General features: G+C 46.9%; 1 protein-coding gene across 2 annotated transcripts in view; it reads right to left on the bottom strand.

Moving 5' to 3' along the window:
• Positions 1 to 3,045: 3,045 nt before the first annotated feature.
• Positions 3,046 to 23,854, bottom strand: part of GALNT13 (polypeptide N-acetylgalactosaminyltransferase 13) — a 53,225-nt gene continuing 32,416 nt past the window's right edge. For both annotated transcript variants that reach the window (XM_066553278.1, XM_066553279.1), the window contains exons 9-13: positions 18,817 to 18,997; positions 17,188 to 17,327; positions 14,289 to 14,387; positions 12,426 to 12,560; positions 3,046 to 4,892 (exon numbers count right to left, since the gene is read on the bottom strand). In XM_066553278.1, the coding sequence (XP_066409375.1) occupies positions 4,752 to 4,892; positions 12,426 to 12,560; positions 14,289 to 14,387; positions 17,188 to 17,327; positions 18,817 to 18,997 (696 nt within the window). In that variant the 3' untranslated portion in view covers positions 3,046 to 4,751. The remainder of the gene's footprint in view (positions 4,893 to 12,425; positions 12,561 to 14,288; positions 14,388 to 17,187; positions 17,328 to 18,816; positions 18,998 to 23,854) is intronic.

Here is a 23,854-nt window from a genome sequence, read left to right as displayed (position 1 = left end):
TTTGTTTTCTATTCCATTTTAATTCTTATTCTTCATTCTATTCTATTCTATTCTATTCTATTCTATTCTATTCTATTCTATTCTATTCCATTCCATCCCATCCCATCCCATCCCATCCCATCCCATCCCATCCCATCCCATCTTTACCTTCATTGCATTTGATTTTAAGTTTTTGAGCTGTTTAGATCCCCACGGCAGCCAGGCAGCACTGCCAGGACACAGAGGGGACACAGCCCCTTCCACCCGGGAAGAATTCCCCTGAGAGAAGCCACAGAGCTCAGCCCTGATCCAGGACTGGTGGGAAGCAGGAAACCAGCCCCAAAATGTGGACAAATCCAGGGAATCACGGAGCAGTTTGGGTGGGAAGGGGGCTGCTGATGCTCCAAAGGGCCAGGCTGGATCCAAGGGTCCTCCTCACCCACTCCTGCTCCAGAACTGCTGCCAGCAGCTCCAGAAAAAACTTGGATCAGCAGCTTTGACCATGGGATAAAGCCCAGCCACACCTCATTTTTTAACCATTATCCCTTCACCTTCCTCAGAACAGATTCCCAAGGATTTTTTCTGGCCACTGCATTTCTATTCCAGCTTTTTTTTTTTTTGCCAGAAAATTAATTTAGTTTCTCACTTTTCTGTTTTCTATTCCCAACTTCTCCTGTTCCCCAGCCTTTTTTCCTGTGATTGACACAATGCCTGTTAATTTTCCCACCCAATTAAAGGAAATTTTGCATGGAATTCATCCCAAACTCTGGCCATGCTGCCAGAACCCTCCTGGCTCACAGATCCAGCAGCCCTGCCAGCTTCCCCTCTCCTATTTCTCCTTCCTCCATCCCTCCTGTTTTCCCAGAGGCCTCTCCCTGAGCTGGAATTGGGCAAAGATTCCCTGTGATCCATCCCAATGTGACAGTGACAATCCAAGGGGAGCCATTCCCTGTAATTACTGCAATTAAAATCCTCCTTGCTTTTAGGGGCATGAGCAGATTCCCAGCATTGCCAGCATGTTCTGCCAGCCAGGGTGGGATGAGGGAATAGTGGCAGTGGGAAAGGAGTGGTGGACATGGAACAGCGTCACCCAGAGGGTCCTGGGGACAGGAGGCTGCTCCAGGCAGCCCTGGCAGAGCTGTTCCCCTGGAATGATGCAATTCCCAGCTGATCCTGCCATGGCAGGGACATTTCCACCATCCCCGGCTGCTCCAGCCTGGCCTTGGGCACTGCCAGGGATCCAGGGGCAGCCCCAGCTGCTCTGGCAATCCCAGCCCAGCCAGGAATTCCCAATTCCCAATGTCCCACCCATCCCTGCCCTCTGGCACTGGGAGCCATTCCCTGGCTCCTGTCCCTCCATCCCTTGTCCCCAGTCCCTCTCCAGCTCTCCTGGAGCCCCTTCAGGCCCTGCCAGGGGCTCTGAGCTCTGCCTGGATCCTTCTCCTCTCCAGGGGAACATTCCCAGCTCTCCCAGCCTGGCCCCATGGCTCCTCTGGACTCTCCAGCAGCTCCACGTCCTCCCTGTGCCGATTATCCCACAAACCCAACCTTCCCCTGCCTGCTGCCATCCCAGCTTCCCCATCCCAGGCCCGAGGTTTGTGTTTGGATCCATTTAAACTCACCTGGGCAGGAGTTCCCTCTGGGGCTCCTTTCCCTGAAATTCCATTTCTTACCTGCAATTCCCTGATTTCAGCACCTGGAGGCTTTCCCAGGCTTTAGCATATGTGGGGATGATGACAAATGAAATTATGAAATTCATGATGTGTCCCCTGAATGAACAGATACATTCCCAAACCTGTCTCTGCCAATCCCACTGCTTGGATGTGGATTTGAGGGCAGATCCTGCTGGTTTTCCTTGGAAAAATCATTTCCAGTTTGAAATGGGAGTTGGAGCAGGCAGTCATGGCACCAGTACCAGGATATTCCTGACCTAAAAAAATATCCTAATATCCCTCTGGATGAATCCCTAAATCCCTTAAATAAATGCCAAAAAAAAAAAAAAAAGGGGATAAATCAGATTTCCAGGGAAATGAGATGGAGGTTGGTTCCCTCTCTGTAATTTTCTGTCAATCCTAATTATTAACATTTCTGAGAAATTCCAAAAAAAAGGGGGAAATACCTCCATGCCTGCATTCATCCCTCCCAAAGGGATTATTGGGTGATTCATTCCCAGGCTCTGCAGCCCATCATTAACAGGAACAGTTAATTACCTCTAAAGGCTTTAATTACCGGCAGGGGAGGCTGGGCCGCACCAGGGTTTGGTGTCACCTGCAGCTCCAACCCCCCAGACACCTGCAGGGACAACCTGGAGCAGGGAATTACTGAGAAAAGGGATTTTAGTTGGGGTTTTTCCATGGTTTTTGGACAAGGAAGCAACTCTGGATGTGGGGAATCTCATTAAATGAGTCGTTAATTAGTCCTTTTGTGATTTGGTTGATTGAAGGGCACTGCAGCAGTGTAGGATGAATTACAGAATTATGTATTAATATAGAAATTCTATTTATAAAATCCTGGTTTTGTAAACAGCTCCGGCTCTGATGTCAAGGAGCCTTGGGAAGGGACAGGGCAGCGTTTGTTGGGAGTGTGGAGCTGTCCCCCTCTGGAGCCAGGGGTGCTCCACAGGGAGGTGACAGCGCCCTGTCCCTGTCCCCAGCACGTTCCCCACCTCCTCCTTCCCACCCCAGAACCCACCCAGGGCTGCGCTGTGGCCAAAGCCCTCGGGAAGGAGGTGAAACAAATAACGGATTCCTCTTCTCCTGCATGGAAATTCCTGTTTAAACTTCATCCTGACGTTTTCCTGCTCTTTTTACAAAGCAGAACAAATCCTCCGCCTTTTCTGGGGGAACTTTTAAACCACATTTTGTATTTTTGGAGGATGAGCAGGAGGCTGGAGATGAACCCCAATACAAGTTAATCCAGGATATTCCAGCTCCGTGGATGCCCAGCAATCCCTGTCCCAGCTGAACTCCCTTCCTGCTTCCCCTTTAATGCTCAGTGTCCAGCAAATCTCCTCTGTCATTTACACCATCCATAAACCCCAGATGAATCCAGAACCAGCAGAGCAGATACAGAAAATACCAGCATTTTTAATGACCCAGTGCATTTACAGAGATTTTTGGGGAATTGTGAGGGAAATCCTGGGAAACATTTCCCCACTTACCCGTGCTGGGATCCCTGGGATTTCAGTCTCCTGAACCCTCTGGGCAGTGAGAATTCCCAAAATCCCAGCCCAGAGGGCCACAGCCGCATTTGGGGTGGCTCCCACAGGAATGTCCCTGTGCCCACATGCCAGCAGGGAGCAGCTTCTGAGGGCCAGCAGCGCTTTGGGAACATTGGGAACAGCCACACCCACGCAAGGACTGAGCCCCCAAATCCCTGAAACCAGAAAGGAGCCCCTGTGATTCCAGGGAACGCCTGGAGGCAGAGCTGGGAGCGGATCCAGGGACAGAGCTGGGATGCAGGGACTCATGGATGTGTTGGGATGGAGGGATGGAGACCCTCCGAGCTCCAGAGGTCTCAGTTTTGGTCCTTCCAGGTGTCCCCCGAGCCCCAGGTCCAGCTCCATTCCCATGGAAGGAGGGGACAGCTCCCCCCATGCCACCCTGAGGTCCCACGGGTGTCACTCCTTCCCCTCGGCATCCGCGTGTCTCCTGCGGCCTCATCTCTTGGAATTCCTGCTGAGGTGCACTCTTGGCCTGGTTTTCCCAACGCTGGGTCCGGTTTTATCCCAGCACAACCCAGGAAGCTCTGGTGCTGTCAAATCCCACTGGGCACGAGAGAACACCCGAGATCCCCCAGGATTTCCTCCAGGAGAGCCCAGCACATCCCAGCAGCTCGGACCACACCTCCCCGGATGGCTCCCAGTGCCAGCTGGTGCCACAGGGCCCTCAGGCTGGGCCACCTCTCCGTGGTGACGTGGGACAGTGACACCTCCATATCCCACCTTCTCCAAGGTCAACTGGTGCCTGTGGAGTGACAGCAAAACCTCCCTATCCTGACTTCTCCAAGGTCAGCTGCTGGCTCTGGAATCTCTGGAGTGACAGTGACACCTCCCTATCCCAACTTCTCCAAGGTCAGATGATGCCTCTGGAGTAACAGCAACGCCTCCATATCCCACCTTCTCCAAGGTGCCTCTGGAATCTCTGGAGTGACAGCAATGTCTCCATACCCCACCTTCTCCAAGGTCAACTGGTGCCGGTGGAGTGACAGCAAAACCTCCCTATCCCGACTTCTCCAAGCTCAGATGATGTCTCTGGAATCTCTGGAGTGACAGCAAAACCTCCCTATCCCGACTTCTCCAGGGTCAGATGATGTCTCTGGAATCTCTGCAGTGACAGTGACACCTCCCTATCCCACCTTCTCCAAGGTGAGATGATGCCTCTGGAGAGACAGCAACGTCTCCCTGTCCCAGCTTCTCCAAGGTCAGATGATTTCTCTGGAATCTCTGGAGTAACAGCAACGCCTCCCTATCCCAACTCCTCCCAGGTCAGCTGATACCTCTGGAATCTCTGCAGTGACAGTGACACCTCCCTACTCCACCTTCTCCAAGGTCAGCTGCTGGCTCTGGAATCTCTGGAGTGACAGTGACACCTCCCTATCCCAGCTTCTCCAGGGCCAGCCTCTGGGGCCTGGAGCCCGCTGCCGTCGGCCCCAGCAGATCCTGGATCCCCTGGAGAGTCCCAAGGGCAGGGCGGCCCCAGGAGCCCCCCGGTGACTCTGCCGGGGCCGGGAGCGGGCCGGGCCCTGCCGGGAGCGGCGGGATGCGGTGGGAATCACGCCGGCAGGGTCATGTTGCGCAGCAGCCACTGCTGGGCGCGGCCGCCGCCGCAGTCGCGCACGGTGGGCACCAGCCGGTCCTCGTCCGACGGCTCCGCCAGGCACTGGTTGCTGTTCAGGTGCCTCAGGGTGAGCTTCTGCAAGAGGGGGGACAGAGAATTCCTGCTGAAAACACAGCGTCCCACTGGAATTCTGCAGCCGCCATGTTTTCTGAAAAATCCCTTTGCCGGGATTTTTCTCCTGAGAAGCTGAGAGGCCTCAGAGGAAAAGAAAAACAAAATTATCTGCTGCTGTGGAGTGCAAGAGGTGAATCTGGGATTGGGCTCATGTGGTTGTTTCTAATTAATGGCCAATCACAGCCCAGCTGTCTCAGACTCTCTGGTCAGTCACAAGATTTTATTATCTTTCCATTCCTTTCCTTGCCAGCTTTCTGATGAAATCCTTTCTTCTATCCTTTTAGTATAGTTTTAATATATCATTTTAATATATCATAAAATAATCAATCAGCCTTCTGAAACACGGAGTCAGATTCTCGTCTCTTCCCTCATCCTGGGACCCCTGTGAACACCACCACAGAATTCCACCCCTGGGAAATTGCAATTTCATGGCATTCCAGGCCAGGTTTGGTCACTGGAGCAGATCTGCTGGAGCTCCAGGACAGCCCCAGCACCCTGCTTCTCCCTCTGCTGAACCAACAAACCCCTCAGCAAAGGGAAGGGAATTCCAAGGAAATCTTGTATATCCAGGACACAGCTGCTGGATGGAGGAGTTTGGTCTCCACAGCCATGGATATGTGGAATGTTTGGGACCACAGCAGGAATTTTTTGCTGCTGATGGAAATGTATTTGCTCAGTATTCCACGGAAATGCTGCTGTTTCCTTCTTGGGACACCTCCTCTGATCCCACCCCATTTCTGTGGGATTGGGAGAATTAGGAAGGCACAAAACGAATTGGAGGGAATAAAACACCACCTTTTCCACAGGGAGAACAAATTCCCAGAGAAATCCCAGGAAGTTAAACAGGAAATTCTGTCCTTAAGTAACACCAGAGAGGTTCAGTCCCAGCTGAGCTGGGAGCGTTCCCACCACCATCCCCTGGGATTGTGCCAGGGCTTCCCCACCCTCCCAGCTGGGAATTCCCAATTCCCAGTGTCCCATCCATCCCTGCCCTCTGGCACTGGGAGCCATTCCCTGGCTCCTGTCCCTCCATCCCTTGTCCCCAGTCCCTCTCCAGCTCTCCTGGAGCCCCTTCAGGCCCTGCCAGGGGCTCTGAGCTCTGCCTGGAGCCTTCCCTTCTCCAGGGGAACATTCCCAGCTCTGCCAAGAACCCTGGGAATGGGGAACTTCAGGGTGGAAATCCTGTCTGCAGATCATCCACTGGAGCAGAGCTTGATTTTATGGCAAGGGAACAAACAGGGAAAAACCAGGATGGGCAGGAAAATCCCAGAGCTCTCAGGAAAGGAGGAATTAATCCCAAAATTCATCCCAAACAGCCCAGGCTGATGTCAAACCTTGGGATCTCCTCAGGGATAGAGGGGCTGGAATGGTGGGAGACGCTTGAGGCCTTGGGCTCACCCAGGAGGATAAATATTGATAGAATATTAAAAAAAATTATATAAATTAAATAAATTATAGAAAAATATTATAAAATAATATAAATTAATATAACATATAAGATTATAAAGAATATAAAAATAATATATTAAATAATATAGATTACTATATGTTATGTACAATATAACCAAATATAAAAAATAGTATAGAATACAAAATTAAAGGGACTAAAAATAGATTAAATAATGTAATCTAGAATAATATAAAAGATGTGATATACAAAATAATATACTAATAATATAGCACCCAATAATATAAAATATAAATTAAAATAAAATAAAACAATAATACTCCTAACTGAAGGAAAATCAGGAATTATTTTCACAAGAGTCTGATGCTCTCAGGGCTCATAAACACCATTTATGTTCATTATTTATAATATTTCTATATAATGAAAAATACAGCGTTATGCTTATATATTACAGAATAAACATATGGGCGTTTATGAGTGTAAATAATATATATATAAATTCTATATATTTTAATTTTATCTAGAAATAAAAAATTAAAAAATAAATACACATATATATAAAAAATTAAATATATATAGATATAAAGAAAGACTTTTTTCTAGTGTTCCAACTAAACTGGTGGGAAATTCCAACAAGGAATTTGGTTTTCCTACCACCCATCTCCTTGTGCTACTCCACTGAATGGGAAGAACTCAATGAAAAGTACAGGGAAAAAAAAATCTATTAAAAAACCAAATTCTAGGAAAATTCTACGAAAAGTCTGTGGATAATCCTGGGAAAAGTGGAACCTTTTTGAGAAAATATTTTGCAACTGGAATTAGTTTTATGTCCTGGAATAGGAACCAAATCTTCAGCTCCTGCAGATTGGAACAATCATGGTGACAGCAAGAGATCAAGGGAGTCTAATTCATCCAAAATCAATTAAAACTAACAATAACTAAGACTAATAATTACTAGTAACTAATAACTATTAAAAACTACAAGAGCTAACACTAAACATCTTTTCTATCATACAGCTATAAAATCCTCTTCTGTCTTGTTTTATAGGAAAAAATTGATATGAAAAATTATATTAAATTATATGAAAATTCTATTGGAAAAAGATTAGATTTTTATGAAAATTCTATCAAAATTGTATTAAAATTCTACAAAAAATTATATCAACATTCTATGAAAACTCCATGAAAAATTCTGTGAAATAACTGTATGAAAATTCTGTGAAATAACTGTAAGAAAATTCTGTGAAATAACTGTATGAAAATTCTATGAAATAACTGTACGACAATTATATGAAAAAAGTGTTAGAAAATTATATGAAAATTCTACAAAAGATCCATGAAAATTTAATGGAAAATTCCATGGAAAATTGCACGGAACGATGAAAACTGTGTGAAAAAGCGTTTCAAAAATTCTCGTAAAATTCCCTGAAACACTCCATGAAGATCTATGAATTCCATGAAAAACGAACAGCGGCGAAACCGCCAAAAAAAAAAAAAATTTTCAAAAGTACAAAAAATTCCACCCAAAACTAAAACAAGACAGAAACTCCACCGGGCTCCTCCAGCAGAGCCCGGAGCAGGAGGATTCCCTGGCAATTCCTTACCACATCCCAGCTCTCCTCCCAGTCCCGACGGCCCTACAGGAAGTAATCAGTGGGGCTGGAGTAAACCTTCCTAAAGACTTCCAGGCGGGAGTAATTCCTGAGGCTCCAGGTCTGCAGGGCGCTCCCGTCGCAGGCCTCCACCGTGGGGCCCTGGGAGCCGTCCTCCACCCTGCCCAGCGTCAGGCACGACTGCGTGATGATGTGCAGGAACGTGCGCCTCTGGAAAAGCGGGAGCGGCGCGGAAAACCGGGAATTGTTCACGGAGAGCGGGATGGGAACGCGCCGGGGACAGGCGGGGATGGGCGGAGGGGAATTCGTGGGCTGGGGTTGAATCGCACACAAAATCTCCTCCCTGCTCTGGAGAGCGTTCCCATGATCCAGACTGTGGCTCCCAATCCCCTTCTCCCTGCCCTTGGATTGCTGCTATTCCCCATTGGGAAAATCCACAGATGGCATTTTCCTAGCAATATCCCCAAACTTCCACCTTGCTCTTGAGAGCATTCCCATGATCCAGAGTGCACTGTAGCTCATTCTCCCTACCCTTGGATTGCTGCAATTCCCTGCTGACAAGATCCTCTTGCAATCCACAGATCCACATATTTGGGATATTTCTATCCAATTTTCTATTGGATAAAAATATCCCAAAACTTCCACCTTGCTCTTGAGAGCATTCCCATGATCCAGACCAGATTGTGGATCCCAGTCCTGCTCCTCCAACCCCTTGGATTGGGACTACTCCCTACTGGGAAGACCCAGGCATAGATGGGGTTTTCCTAGCAGAAATATCCCAAAACTTCCACCATGCTTTTGAGAGCATTCCCATGATCCAGATTGTGGCTCCCAATCCCCTTCTCCCTACCCTTGGATTGCTGCAATTCCCTGCTGGGAAGATCCAGGCAGAGATGGGGTTTTCCTAGCAGAAATATCCCAAAACTTCCACCTTGCTTTTGAGAGCATTCCCATGGTCCAGAGTGGATTGTGGCTCCCAGTCCTGTTCTCCCTAACCTTGGATTGCTGCAATTCCCCATTGGGAAGATCCAGGCAGAGATGGGTTTTGTTCTGCACAAATATCCCAAAATTTGCTCCCTGCTCTTCAGCCCATTCCCAAGATCCATGTTGGAACGCAGCTCTCAATCCTGCCTCTCCAGCCCCTTGGATGGCTGTGATTCCCCACTGGAAAAATCTGGGCACAGATGGGGTTTTTCCTGCAGAAACCACCCTAAACCCCATTTGGGAATTACCCAGTTAAAACCAGAATTCATTAAACATTGATGAGGGTTTGTTTTTGTGGGTTTTTTTTGGTTTTTTTCCCCACAATTCCAGCTGTTCCTTTCCAGTGCCAATTCCAGGTGGGGTGAGATGAAGGGGAGCTTACACTTCCCTAAATTCTCCCCACTGTCACCCCACCATTGAGGTGGAATGCTCTTCCCACATCCCTCCCCTGCTCCTTTTCCATGTTTTTGGCTTGGGAATGGAAAAAGTGACATGAAGATAAAGGAGCCACTAAAAATACCAGAGCCCAGTGTCCCTAAAATGTCACTTGGAGTCACGGGCAGGGACAGCACTCCCTGTTCCCTCCTGTCCATCAGTCCCTCCAGGGAGAGCACAGGTCCATCAGTACAGGACTCGGAATTCTCTCTCTGCTGTTCACAGGATATGAAATATCCAAAGGTGGCAGATTCCCTCACATGGGGATAAACATCAGTGTGGGAATCTGAGCAGGCTTTTCTTGGTACGTGGATTCATGGGATGGTTTGGGGTGGAAAGACCTTAAATCCCATCCCATCCACCCCTGCCATGGCTGCTCCAAACCCCAGTGTCCAGCCTGGCCTGGGACACCTCCAGGGATCCAGGGGCAGCCCCAGCCCAGCCAGGAATTCCCAATTCCCAATGTCCCACCCATCCCTGCCCTCTGGCACTGGGAGCCATTCCCTGGCTCCTGTCCCTCCATCCCTTGTCCCCAGTCCCTCTCCAGCTCTCCTGGAGCCCCTTCAGGCCCTGCCAGGGGCTCTGAGGTTTTCCTGCATCCTTCCCTTCTCCAGGGGAACATTCCCAGCTCTCCCAGGCTGGCTCAGGGAGAGGGAAGCTCTGGAATGTTGGAGCAGCAGCTATGGAGAAGCTCTGAGGGGCACTGCTACAGGAGCTATTCCAGGGATTGGGATTTGGCACAGGGATTGCACCAGACTTACCTCAAAGCTATACTCCCATTTCCCAAAATACTGAGGGAAGGGAAGGCAGGAGGAAAGCAGAGTCAGTGATCCAAGGAACATTTTTTGTGCAGCCCCTCAGCTCTCCCTGGATGGAAATCCCACAACTTTGCAGCGACACCGCAACTGGGGACAAACAGTGGCAATTATCCAGGAAAAAAAATCATGGAATTCTGAGTGGGGAGGGATCCACAGGGATCACTGATCCAAACCTTGGGCCTGCCAGGATATCCCAACAAGCCCATCCTGTCCCTGAGAGCCTTGTCCAAACACTCCTGGAGCTCTGGCAGCCTTGGAATAAACCCTGAGGGATCTGTCAGGAATAAACGCTGAGGAGCTTTTCAGGAACAAACCCTGACATCACCACCCATCCACAAGGAATTAAACTCCTTTCCCATCAGCTGTGACACATTTCCAACTTCATTTTTTCCCTGGATCCCTTCGTGCATGTCACGTCCCAGGATCTCATCCTTCTCCACATCCAGAGGTTTCTCCAGATGTCACAATGGGAATCACCAGGTGTGGGAGCCTGGAATCTATTCAGTATTTAAATACCACAAATTAAATTAGAAAATTATAAAAATAGTAGCAGGAAAACATAGAAAATTCCATGAAAATCCGTCAGAGAAACCCCTTTTTAGGATTATTCCATGTCCAGCTGTGGCCATGTTGTCCATTGCCAAGCCAGAATTCCTAAAAATTCCTAAAAACCACTCAAAATCCCTCCATGCAATGCCTAAATAAGCAAAGTAAGGAAAAATCAGTGCAATTCCACTGGAAAATTAAATTAATGAATACAAGGGATTCAGGAAATATCCTGTAATTGCTTCTCTTGGAAGAAAAAATTGGAATATCACAACTGGTTGTTTTCTTGGGAAAAAAGTCCTGGATATTAGGAATGTTTGGAGGTTAATAATACACTAACAAATATATAATAATGGCAATAATGAAATGAAAGGGAAAATGGGCAGCTGAAACCTGAATATTCCAAGGAAAATTGGCAATAAAAAGCTTTGCTCAGTAAATCCAGGGACAGGGAATGCAATGGGATGTTTTCCAGGAGAACAAGCAGCCAGTCCTTGGAGAGGCCATAAAACCATGGAGTATTCCTGTTTTAGGAGCTCCACCTCATGGCCGAGCTGGGATTTACACAATTCCTGGGAAATTCTGCTCAGTTTAAGGGAAAAACCAGCACATTCCCTGTGTGCATTTTATTGGAAGAATTCCAGCCTTCCATGCAGGAAGGGTGGAGGTGCCCAAGGAATTCCTGGATGTAGCTGGGCTGGGGACAAGGTGGGGATGGGGCACAGCTTGGACCTGATGACCTGGGAGGGCTTTTCCAGCCTCAGGGTGGACACCAGCAGGAATTTCCCCATGGAAAGGGTGACACTGTCACATTTTCTGGAAAAATCTCTTTGCCCCCGATTTTCTCCTGGAAAGCTGAGAAGCCTCGGAGAAAAAATGAAAACAATAATTATCTGATTTGCTTCTCCTGTGTTTTGCTGCTTTGGAATGTGGGTTGGACACTGTCTACCAAATGGTCATTGTTTCCTTGGTTCCATGTGAATTGTTTTTATTTATTGGCCAATTATGGCCCAGCTGTGTCAGGGCTCTGGAGAGAGTCACCAGTTTCCATTATTATCTTTTCAGCCTTCTGTCTGTATCCTTTCTGCATTCTTTAGTGTAGTTTTGTACAGTTTTAGTATAGTATTCCTTTATATAATATAAATTACATAAATAACATAAATATAAATAACATAAAATAATAAATTAGCCTTCTAAGAACACGGAGTCGGATTCATTCTTTCCTCCTCCATCTGGGGAACCCCACAAATACCACAGGAAGGGGGCTCAGGCCTTGGCAGGGGCTGCCCAGGGGGGTTTGCAGTGCCCATCCCTGCAGGTGTCCCAGGAATTCCTGGAGGTGGCACTCGGTGTGAATGGAAATCCCTGTGAATGGGAATTGTTTAAAGTGAGATGGAACTGGGCGAATCCCAGGAGGATTTCCCCAGGAGCTGGCTGGGAATTGGAACCTCTGTGTGAGTGGACACCAGCAGGAATTTCCCCATGCAAAGGGGGCTCAGGGATTGCAGCTGCCCAGGGAGGTTTGCAGTGCCCATCCCTGGGGGTGTCCCAGGAATTGTGGAGGTGGCACTCAGGGCTCTGGGCTGGGGACAGGGTGGGCACAGCTTGGGAGACACCATGACCCTGGAATGCTTTTCCAGCCTCAGGGATGCTGGGATTGTGCCAGAGCCACCCCCCAGGCCCGGGGTACCTCAGCATCATACTCCCAGAGCTGGTTGCCCCTCAGGTGGTGGCACTTGAGCATGAGGACGGGGCCGTTGAGCCGCGACACGTCCAGGCACAGGTCGTCCGTGCGGATCTCCTTGTCCGCCGTGTAGGAAAACACCTGGAACAGAGGGGGCTGGGAAAGGGCTGGGAAAGGGCTGGGAACCCCAAGCCCAGCCCTGGGAGGGAGCCCGGGCTGGAGAGCTGGAGCCTTTCATCGGAGAAATCCATGGGAATTCAGAGGAAGGGAAAGATTCTCCACTGGAGAAATCCGTGGGAATTCAGGGGAAGGGAAAGGTTTGCCCCTGGAGAAATCCATGGGAATTCAGAGGAAGGGAAAGGTTTTCCCCTGGAGGAATCCACGGGAATTCAGGGAAAGGTTCTCCCTTGGAGAAATCCATGGGAATTTGGGGGAAGAGAAAGGTTTTCCACTGGAGAAATCCACAGGAATTCAGGGGAACATTCTCCCTTAGAGAATTCCCTGGGAATTCATGGGAAGGGAAAGGTTCTCCCTTGGAGAAATCCATGGGAGTTCAGGGGAAGGGAAAGGTCTTCCACTGGAGGAATCCATGGGAATTCAGGGAAGGATTTTGCACTGGAGAAATCCATAGGAATTCAGGGGAAGGGAAAGGTTTTCCCCTGGAGAAATCCATGGGAATTCAGGGGAAGGGAAAGGTTCTCTATTGGAGAAATCCATCAGAATTCATGGGAAGGGGAAGGTTTGCCCTTGGAGGAATCCATGGGAATTCAGGAAAGATTTTGCACTGGAGAAATCCACGGGAATTCAGGGAAAGGGTCTCCCTTGGAGAAATCCATAGGAATTCAGGGGAAGAGAAAGGGTCTCCACTGGAGAAATCCATAGGAATTCAGGGGAAGGGAAAGGGTCTCCCTTGGAGAAATCCATGAGAATTCAGGGGATGGGAAAGGTTCTCCCAGCCAAAAAGCAGGGAAATGAGGCCAAGCTCCAGTGAGGATGGAGGAAGTGACAGGAGGAGATGGCAGGAGCTGGAATGAACCTTCAGGATAAATCAGGGATGGGAACACGGAGCATCCCAGCCTTTCCCAGCAGGAATGTGGCCAGGAGCAGGTGTCTGGAACACCAGGGCTACCAGGGAATTGTGACCGTGCCAGGCTGGCACCACCCCTGGAAAATTCTATACATAAATAATAAACTCTAATTAATTAAAATAGAGTTAATTTAAAATATGCTTAGAAGTCCCTTAATTATAATTTACATCCCAAACCCCATCTGGAGCAGCCATGCTAATTTGAATATCCACTGGAATATGCAAATTTTGTTCTAATTAACCCAGAGTTGTTGGTCACAAGACCAAGAATTCCATCCACTCTTCTACTCCCTTTCCAGCCCCTCCAAGTGAAACTCCCCAGGCCCCCACTATTGGAATTCCACTAAAGAACTTCCATGAATATCCTGGATATTTATTTTCCTGCACACGTTCAGAACAGATGGATTCAGCTACGTTTATGGATTATGCCCATTTCATTTTTATGAAAATAAATTCAAATTCCTGATCACATTTCCTGAAGCTCATGTCTGTAATATTTAATTTATTATTAAATGACAGCAGGATTCTATTCAATATATTCACTGGGATACTTCCCATGGATGTGCACCAATATTCCCCCAAAATCTGGAGCTAAAACGGAAAAAAAAAGTGGCTGAGTCCTCTTAAAATCCTTCAGCTCGAAACTGAATGTATTTTGGAATTTTCATTGATTATTTTGCTATTACTTTCACACAAAATCTAAAATAGAATTGAAACAGATATTTAAAATATTCCAAAGGAATTCTTGGACAAATAAGCCACTTTTCCCTGGTTTTATTTACCTGGTTGCCTCCCATGCCATGGCAGTTGAAAAATCCCACTTTTTCATTCTCCTTGCGGCCCATGTTGTCCAAGCACTGGTTGGTTTCAACATTCCTGATCTGGAAAAAGGAAAGATGTGAAAATTCCTTAAAATACTTCCTGGAACCCGCCAGATTTGTGCAGAAAATTGCAATTTGTGAACAGATCACATTCCCAAATAGTCAGGGAATGGTCTGGGTTGGAAACAGCCCCAAAGCTCATCCATGGCCAGGGACACCTCTCACTATTCCATGTTAAGCCATGAGGGAATTCAGGATGATTATGCCAAGTCTGTCAAAATCTCCATTCTTTTTCTCCCAGTTTGTCCCAGAAAACAACGAAACATCCACTTGGGAAATGCCCTTTGAGGCCTGGTGCTCCTCACCTTTGATTTATACCATTTTCCCTTGGATTTGAGCCCAGGAGGAGCCATCCAGGGCAGGACGTGGATCATTTATGGCCTAATGATGCTGCTCCAGCTTGGATGGATCAAATCCTGCCCAAATCTCTTCGGCAAGGCAGGAAAATGTCCAAAAAACGCACTTCCAATGCCTTAAAAATCCCCCATTTCTCTGCTGCTCCCTGGGCTTTAAGGCTGCAATTCCCTTTTCCTGCTCCACTGGAACAGCCAAGCAGGGCTTTAATTCCCAGCTCCTGCCTGAGCTGCTGTTTCCATGGGAACTGAGGCCACACTGCATAGATCAGGTGTTTTAATCACTTCTTTCTGCCTTTCTCATCCCATTTTCCAGCCTGACAATGTGCCACAATCCCACTTTGTTTGACATTCCTTAGACAAGTCCTTTCCTTGCTGGAAACCCCCGTTTCCCTTTATTTTGGCAGGATTAAACCTGGAATCCTCCAGTGCCTTTTATTCCTGCCTACAGTGGCAAACTTCAGTGGGAAATCACTTCCCTGGATGTCAAAAAAAGCCATTTGTTCCTCAGAGTGTTATTCCAGCATTGTTATTCCATCACCAAATCCTTTGATTGTTATTCCATCATCTCAAATCAACCCATTCCAGAGCCTTTAAAAGGCAGTGCAGGCACAACTCAATGTAATATTTTTAACTGTGAATTTGTTGAATTTCAAAGAAATTCCAGCTCCTGGTGGTCCCAGAACCTGGTGATTACCAGGAATGACCGTGACCCTCAGCTCCAGGCTGGAAAACATTCAGTGAACAAACATTTCTTTAAAACAATCCAAAAAAAAGCCATTTCTAGTCTCTTTCTAAGCAATTAATGATGATGGAAGGTTCCCCTCAAGGGCTGCATATTCATTGTGTCAAAATATTAATTCCAAACTTCACTTTTCCAATCTCCTGCTCCACTTGGGAGATAAATTTGCCTCGTGAACATTTGGAATAGATACTTGATTTAAAGGGAGATTTTTAAGGAGAGGGAATATGTTTGGAACAGCAACTTCTCCTTAAAAAGGACTTTAAAAAATGGAAATAAAGAGAAATAAGAAATTGAGAGGAATAAGAGGGAACTCCAGCACCTGAGTCTTGGCTCCAAAGCCACCTCATCCCCTTGGGAATGGATCCATTGGCTCTGGACACCTCCTGGTTTTACTGATTTTCTACATTACTGGTCCCCTGCACTTGCTGGTTTCTTTCCTTACTGGTTTGTGGCACTTACTGGATTCCTGCACCTGCTGGTTTTTGGTACCTGTTAGTATTCCTTACTAACAGCTTTCCAGTTCTTACTGGTTTCCTGTACTACTGGTTTTTCCTTTACTCACTGCTTCCCTGTACTCCTTGCTCCCTTTGTTTGCTGGTTTCCTGCTTTCCTGAATTCTTTTACTTACTGGTTTGCTGAAGCTACTGGTTTGCTGCAATTACTGGTTTGCTGCACTTCTTGGTGTCCTGGATTTACTGGTTTTCCTTACTTGTTGGTTCGTTGCAGTCACTGGTTACCTGTAAGGTTCCTTTCCTTTCCTTACTGGTTTCCAGTTCTTACTGGTTTCCTTTATTTCTTGGTTTTCCTGCTTTCCTAGACTTCCTGCTTCGTTGTAGTTACTGGTTTCCTTCCCTTACTGGTTTCCAGTTCTTGCTTTACTTACTGGTTTGTGGGACCCATGGAGGGTTTCCTACATGGATTGATTTCCTTTCATTCCTGGTTTCCTCTATTCCTGGTTACCTGCATGGATTGATTTCCTTTCATTCCTGGTTTCCTGCATGGATTGATTTCCTTTCATTCCTGGTTTCCTACATGGATTGATTTCCTTTCATTCCTGCTTTCCTCTATTCCTGGTTACCTGCATGGATTGATTTCCTTTCATTCCTGGCTTCCTCTACTCCTGGTTTCCTGTACAGATTGATTTCCTTGAATTCCTGGTTTCCTCTATTCCTGGTTTCCTGCATGGATTGATTTCCTTTCATTCCTGGTTTCCTGAATGGATTGATTTCCTTTCATTCCTGGTTTCCTCTATTCCTGGTTTCCTGCATGGATTGATTTCCTTTCATTCCTGGCTTCCTTTCATTCCTGGTTTCCTGTACGGATTGATTTCCTTTCATTCCTGGTTTCCTCCACTCCTGTTTTCCTTTCATTCCTGGTTTCCTCTATTCCTGGTTTCCTGCACAGATTGATTTCTTTTCATTCCTGGTTTCCTGCATGGATTGATTTCCTTTCATTCCTGGTTTCCTGCACAGATTGATTTCCTTTCATTCCTGGTTTCCTCCACTCCTGGTTTTGTGCAATCCCTGCTTTCCTTTCTTTCCTGCTTTCCTGCCTCCTGGATGGCTGCCCTGCCCGTTACCCTCCATTCCCATCCCATCCCATGCCATCCCATCCCATGCCATCCCATCCCATCCCATCCCATCCCATCCCATCCCATCCCATCCCATCCCATCCCATCCCATCCCGCAGTGAGTTCCAGTACCTCTCCCAGGGAGTAGTAGCGCCGCGGGATCTGCGAGTCGGGGTACACGTTCTCCAGGTACCAGGAGAAGGGTTTGCAGCCCAGCCTCTCCCGCAGGGCTTTCCTGACAGAAACGTCCCCATAATCCACCTTCACCACCCCTGGAATGGGGAGAGAAGAGCCCATCAAACATCCCAGCTTGGGGAAAATCCCAGAGCCACCCCAGCTCCCCTGCGGGGCTTTCCTGATGGAAACATCTCCATAATCCACCTTCACCACCCCTGGAATGGTGACACAAGAGCCTATCAAACATCTGGGGAAAATCCCAGACCCATCCCCAGCTCCCCTGCAGGGCTTTCCTGATGGAAATGTCTCCATGATCCACCTTCACCAATCCTGGAATGGTGACACAAGAGCCCATCAAACATTTGGGGAAAATCCCAGAGCTGCCCCAGCTCCCCTGCAGGGCTTTCCTGATGGAAACATCTCCACAATCCACCTTCACCACCCCCTGGAATGGTTTTTTTAAATCCAGCTTAGCTTTATTAAAAACTCTGGCTCCTGACTCATCTCAGCACAAATAAAGATTTTCCTGTTATCCACACAGAAACAGGAGAAGGCACCAATTAAAAATAGGCTCAATATCCTAAAAATTAGAGCTGAGCTCTCCTCCAGCAGAATTCTGTTTTCCCAGGGAATCAGATCTCTCCAGACATTTCATTTTGGATGTAATTGTGAGGTGTGCCCCTAATTATGCTGAGAAGTCTACTTCCCACTGGAAGCAGCCCCTGGCTCCTCTCTCCTGGGATCTCAGCTCAGGAATGGGATGAATCAGCTCCCAGAGGAGCTGGGGGATGAGGCTGTGCCAGACAACAGAGCCCTCATTACCAACAGGCAAATTCCTTTGTTCTCCCAGAGAATTATCCAGAGATCTCCATTTTCTTCATTAATAGGAAAGGAAAAGGATCAAAAAGCAGATTAAAAATATTTTAAAATATCTTTTATATTTAGGAAGGCCCTATTAAAAAAAAAAAATCTGTGATTTCCTACTTCTTTTTATGGAGAATTTCCATGAAAACTTTCATTTTATTTCCCTTTCTCCTCCATTTGCTTCTCAACGCCGGGGAACAACCTCATTATATTTCATCTATTAATTAATGCAGATAGTAATAACATGGGAAGAGATGAGGGGCTGGAGCATGTCCAGGGAAAGGAATGGAACTGGGAAGGGCTGGAGAATCCCTGAGGGAGCTGGGCAGGGGCTCAGGCTGGAGCCAAGGAGGATCCCCAGGGATCTTTTCCCTCTCTGGAATTCCCTGCCAGGAGGGCACAGCCGGGGGGGTCGGGCTCTGCTCCAGGGCACAGGGACAGGAGCAGAGGGAATGGCCTCAGGCTGGCCCAGGGCAGCTCAGGGTGGATTTTGGGGCGATTCCTGCAGGAAAAGGTGCTCAGGTGGAGCCCCCACCCCTGCAGGGGTTTCAGAACCCTGTGCATGTGGCACTGGGGACATGGGGCAGTGCTGGGGATGGTTGGACTCAAAGACCTCAGAGAACTTTTCCAACCCAAACAACTCCATGACACCTCCCATTCCCAGCTCCCTTTTTTCAGGAAGCACTCCAGACCTCCGGAGGACCCCACACCCAGCCATACCCGGGGAGATGATGTAGAAGAAATCCTTGAACTCGTCCATCCAGACCTCGGCCAGCCTGCGGTTGTTCTTGTTGATGACGTGGCCGGTGCCCCCCGGGAAGGTGTAGGGGGTGGCCTTGCGGAACACGTGTCCCACGTGGGAGCAGGTGACGATCTCCAGGGAGCCTCCACACTGCCAGATCTGCAACGGGAATGGGGCCAACCTGCAGGACACTGGGTAGGGCCCAGGACATCCCTCTGGCTGCCCTGGAGGGCTCCAGACCCTGGCAGGGGCTCAGAGACCTTGGCACGGAGTCACAGACACCTGTGCCTTGGATTTTAGCCCATGGAAACAATTCCCAACTTTGTGTGAGGAGTTACAAGCCACAAGGGTTTGAGTAGAGTGACAGTGAATTTGTCACAGGGTGAAAAAGTGACAAATTAACTATCACTCTACTCGAAAGACTTCCAAGAATTTTGGGGTTTTAGAATGGGGGTTCAAGAGGCAAGATGGAGGAATTTGGGCGTGTCCTGTCCTTCTTCTTCTTGTCCTCCATCTTCTGCTGTGATGGTGACACTTCAAGATTGGTTTAAGAGTAGAGACAGACTGTCTAACATAGGTGATGGGTACTGGAAAATTATTGTAAATAAAGCACACGTAGATTCTCAGGGCTCTGGCTGCTCACAGGGACCCCCAGATGTGTCAGAAATTCTCTTTTCCCAGCCTGGTGCTCAAAGAAGGAGTCAGAGCTCTTCAGTTCTCGGTCTCAAGGTTGGTTACTGTTCCTTATCTATAAAATTCTTTCTCTGACCTGCCCAGGTCTGCTCAGCAGGACAGACAGAGGCACTCTGCCTGCCCTGGGGCTGTGTTATCTTTTTATACTAAAAACCACCTGTACAATATTTACAATGACTTCCCAATGCCCATCACCTGTGTTAGACAGTGAGCTTCTGCTCTAAACCAATCCAGCAGTGCCACCATCACAGCAGGAGATGGAGGCCAAGGAGAAGAAGAAGAAGGACAGGACACACCCAGATTCCTCCACACAGGAATTCTATGGAAAACAACTAGAAAAGGAGAATTTTAACTGGGTTTTCCTGCTCTTCCCCAAAATCCACAGAGCTCGGGCCCAGCCCCACTCCAAGGAGCAATAAAGACAAATTTGACTGGATTTTTCCTGCTCTTCCCCAGAGCTCCCAGAGTGGAAGTGCTGGGAATGGGTCACTTGGATTTGTCCCTTGGAGCACATCCTGCTGGGAAAGGCGTCATTCCCTAATGGATTCATGGAGGGCGTGGATTTTCCAGCATTCCATAATATTCAAAGGAACAGAGCAGAACTTCTACCTACACACTCAAATATATAATCTTTCCATCTATTTTGATATACAGTTAGGTATACATATTATATATGTATATATAAACATAGACTATATATTATATTTCTATTTTTATATAATTATGTTTTATATATATATTTACAGAAATTTTTCTAAGCAGAATCCCATCCATGGCCATCCTGAGGAAAGCCCCAGCATTCCCAGGATACTGCCACACCCAGGGACACAAGGCAGCACATCCCAGACCCCCAGAGGTGAAACCCAGGAATTCAGGGTGTGCCCTCCAGCTCACGTGCTGGTGAAATCCCAAAAATTCCATAATAAATGAAGAAGGCAATGTGGGGTGCTTTTCCCAGATGGAAATTTTCCCTCTCCAAGTGCCAAAATCCATGCTTGGGGTAAACTAAAACATGCTGGAATGCTGGAATTTAGAACTTTGGGGTTAAATAAAGTAACGAATTTTGCTGCTGGATCCCTACGGAGTGAGAAATGCTGGGAATCCTGGAATTATTTAGCTTGGAAAAGACTTCCAAGAACATTGAATCCAATGTTAACCACATCCACCACTGATCCATGTCCTTGTTCCACAGCTTTTAAATCCTTGGGGATGGGACTCCACCTCTGGCCGGGGCTTTAGTCCCCTCCTAAGGAGCCAGAAGGACCCAAATTATTTAATTCTTTATTTTAATTCTTTATTTTAATTAATTTAAATATTTTATTTTAATTATTTCAATTATCTATTTCACTTTAGTTGGGTTTTTTATTTCAATTACTTATTTCAAGTATTTCTTTCCATTTTTAAATTTCAATTATTTATTTCAAATATTTTAATTATTTCAACTTTTCATTTCAATTATTTTATTACAATTCTTTCGCTTCCAGGCTCCTCCTGGTGTTAAATCTCTGAGTTTTTAGGGAGTTTTAAACAGGAGCTCCGGTGGAATCTTGGAATTAAAGCTCCTTGACACAGGCCCGAGTTCCCATGGCAACCAAGGCAGATTTAGCTAATTAGGGCTCCCCCCATTTCCAGAATTCCATGAGAATGAGGAGGGATGGGATCTGTGGGATCAGCAGTGAAACATCCCTGTGTTAACTGCTCAGGGACTCAGGGGGAACTTCAGGATCAGGGGTGCCAAGGAATTCCAGAGGGAACATGGAAAAATCCCAAATATACACCTGGGATGTGCCTATGGAGCAACCTGGGAGCACGGAATAACCCCAGATAACTCCATGGAATAACCCCAAATAACTCCAGGGAATAACCCCAAATATACCCCAGAGAATAAATCCCAAATATTCACCCAGCACGTGCTCATGGAGCAACCTGGGAGCATGGAATAACCCCAAATAAACTCCAGGGACGTGCTCATGGAATAACCCCAAATAACTCCATGGAATAACCCCAAATAACTCCATGGAATAACCCCAAATATACACCAGGGAATAACCCCACATAACTCCAGGGAATAACCCCAAATAACTCCATGGAATAACCCCAAATATACACCAGGGAATAACCCCAAATAACTCCAGGGAATAACCTCAAATAATTCCAGGGAATAACCCCAAATATACACCAGGGAATAACCCCAAATAACCCCATGGAATAACCCCAAATAACTCCAGGGAATAACCCCAAATATACCCCAGAGAATAAATCCCAATATTCACCCAGCATGTGCTCATGGAGCAACCTGGGAGCATGGAATAACCCCAAATAAACTCCAGGGACGTGCTCATGGAATAACCCCAAATAACTCCATGGAATAACCCCAAATAACTCCAGGGAATAACCCCAAATATACCCCAGAGAATAAATCCCAAATATTCACCCAGCATGTGCTCATGGAGCAACCTGGGAGCATGGAATAACCCCAAATAAACTCCAGGGACGTGCTCATGGAATAACCCCAAATAACTCCATGGAATAACCCCAAATAACTCCAGGGAATAACCCCAAATATACACCAGGGAATAACCCCAAATAACTCCAGGGAATAACCTCAAATAATTCCAGGGAATAACCCCAAATATACACCAGGGAATAACTCCAAATAACCCCATGGAATAACCCCAAATATACACCAGGGAATAACCCCAAATAACTCCATGGAATAACCTCAAATAATTCCAGGGAATAACCCCAAATATACACCAGGGAATAACCCCAAATAACTCCATGGAATAACCCCAAATAACTCCAGGGAATAACCCCAAATATACACCAGGGAATAACCCCAAATAACTCCAGGGAATAACCTCAAATAATTCCAGGGAATAACCCCAAATATACACCAGGGAATAACCCCAAATAACCCCATGGAATAACCCCAAATAACTCCAGGGAATAACCCCAAATATACCCCAGAGAATAAATCCCAATATTCACCCAGCATGTGCTCATGGAGCAACCTGGGAGCATGGAATAACCCCAAATAAACTCCAGGGACGTGCTCATGGAATAACCCCAAATAACTCCATGGAATAACCCCAAATAACTCCATGGAATAACCCCAAATATACACCAGGGAATAACCCCAAATAACTCCAGGGAATAACCCCAAATAATTCCAGGGAATAACCCCAAATATACACCAGGGAATAACCCCAAATAACTCCAGGGAATAACCTCAAATAATTCCAGGGAATAACCCCAAATATACACCAGGGAATAACCCCAAATAACTCCATGGAATAACCCCAAATAACTCCAGGGAATAACCCCAAATATACCCCAGAGAATAAATCCCAAATATTCACCCAGCATGTGCTCATGGAGCAACCTGGGAGCATGGAATAACCCCAAATAAACTCCAGGGACGTGCTCATGGAATAACCCCAAATAACTCCATGGAATAACCCCAGATAACTCCATGGAATAACCCCAAATACACACCAGGGAATAAACCCCAAACATTCACCCAGCATGTGCTCATGGAGCAACCTGGGAGCATGGAAAAACCCCAATTAATTACATGGAATAACCCCAAATGATTCCAGGGAATAACTCCAAATATACACCAGGGAATGAATCCCAAATATTCACCTCATGGAGCAACCTGGGAGCACAGAACAACCCTAAATAATTCCATGGAACAACCCCAAATAATACCATGGGATAACCCCAAATATACACCAGGGATGTATTCCCAGAGCAACCTGGGAGTGTGGAATAAATCCCAAATATACACCAAGGATGTGTTCATGGAGAAATCTGGGAATAACCCCAAATATACACCAGGGAATAAATCCCAAATATTCACCACGGATATGCCCCTGGAGCAATCTGGGGATAACTGGGCACACAATTTGAGGCACCTCCATCCCAAATCCCAGCATTCCCCTGCTGGCTTCCCATTCCAGCTGGCAGGGAATTCCTCCCACAGCACCACTTTTAAAAATCTCTGCTCCTGGACACTTTTCCAGCCCATTTTTGGCTCTCCTTGGAGCAATCTGCTCCCTGTGCCAGCTGGGATGGGATATGGGGGAAAGGAAAATATCCTTTTTTTTTTTTTTCTTAGGAAAAGGGATATTTTTCAATATTTTTTTTAAATCCCAACAAACCAACCTTTCTGGGACACTCCCTGGGAATGTGACTGCTTCCCAAAAGTTCCCATCCTGCCTAAGAATTGTGGGGTCTCAGGGATCTGCTCCCCTCACAGGCTATGGGATGCGTTCATCCCTCGCTGTGGTGACCCCAGGGAGCCAGGGAATTCTGGAA

This window comes from Molothrus aeneus, chromosome 7, assembly GCF_037042795.1.
Source record: "Molothrus aeneus isolate 106 chromosome 7, BPBGC_Maene_1.0, whole genome shotgun sequence".
In the NCBI taxonomy this organism is placed as follows: domain Eukaryota; kingdom Metazoa; phylum Chordata; class Aves; order Passeriformes; family Icteridae; genus Molothrus; species Molothrus aeneus.
The sequence above is the reverse complement of the archived record's forward strand: the minus strand, read 5'-3'. Positions and strand labels throughout refer to the sequence as shown.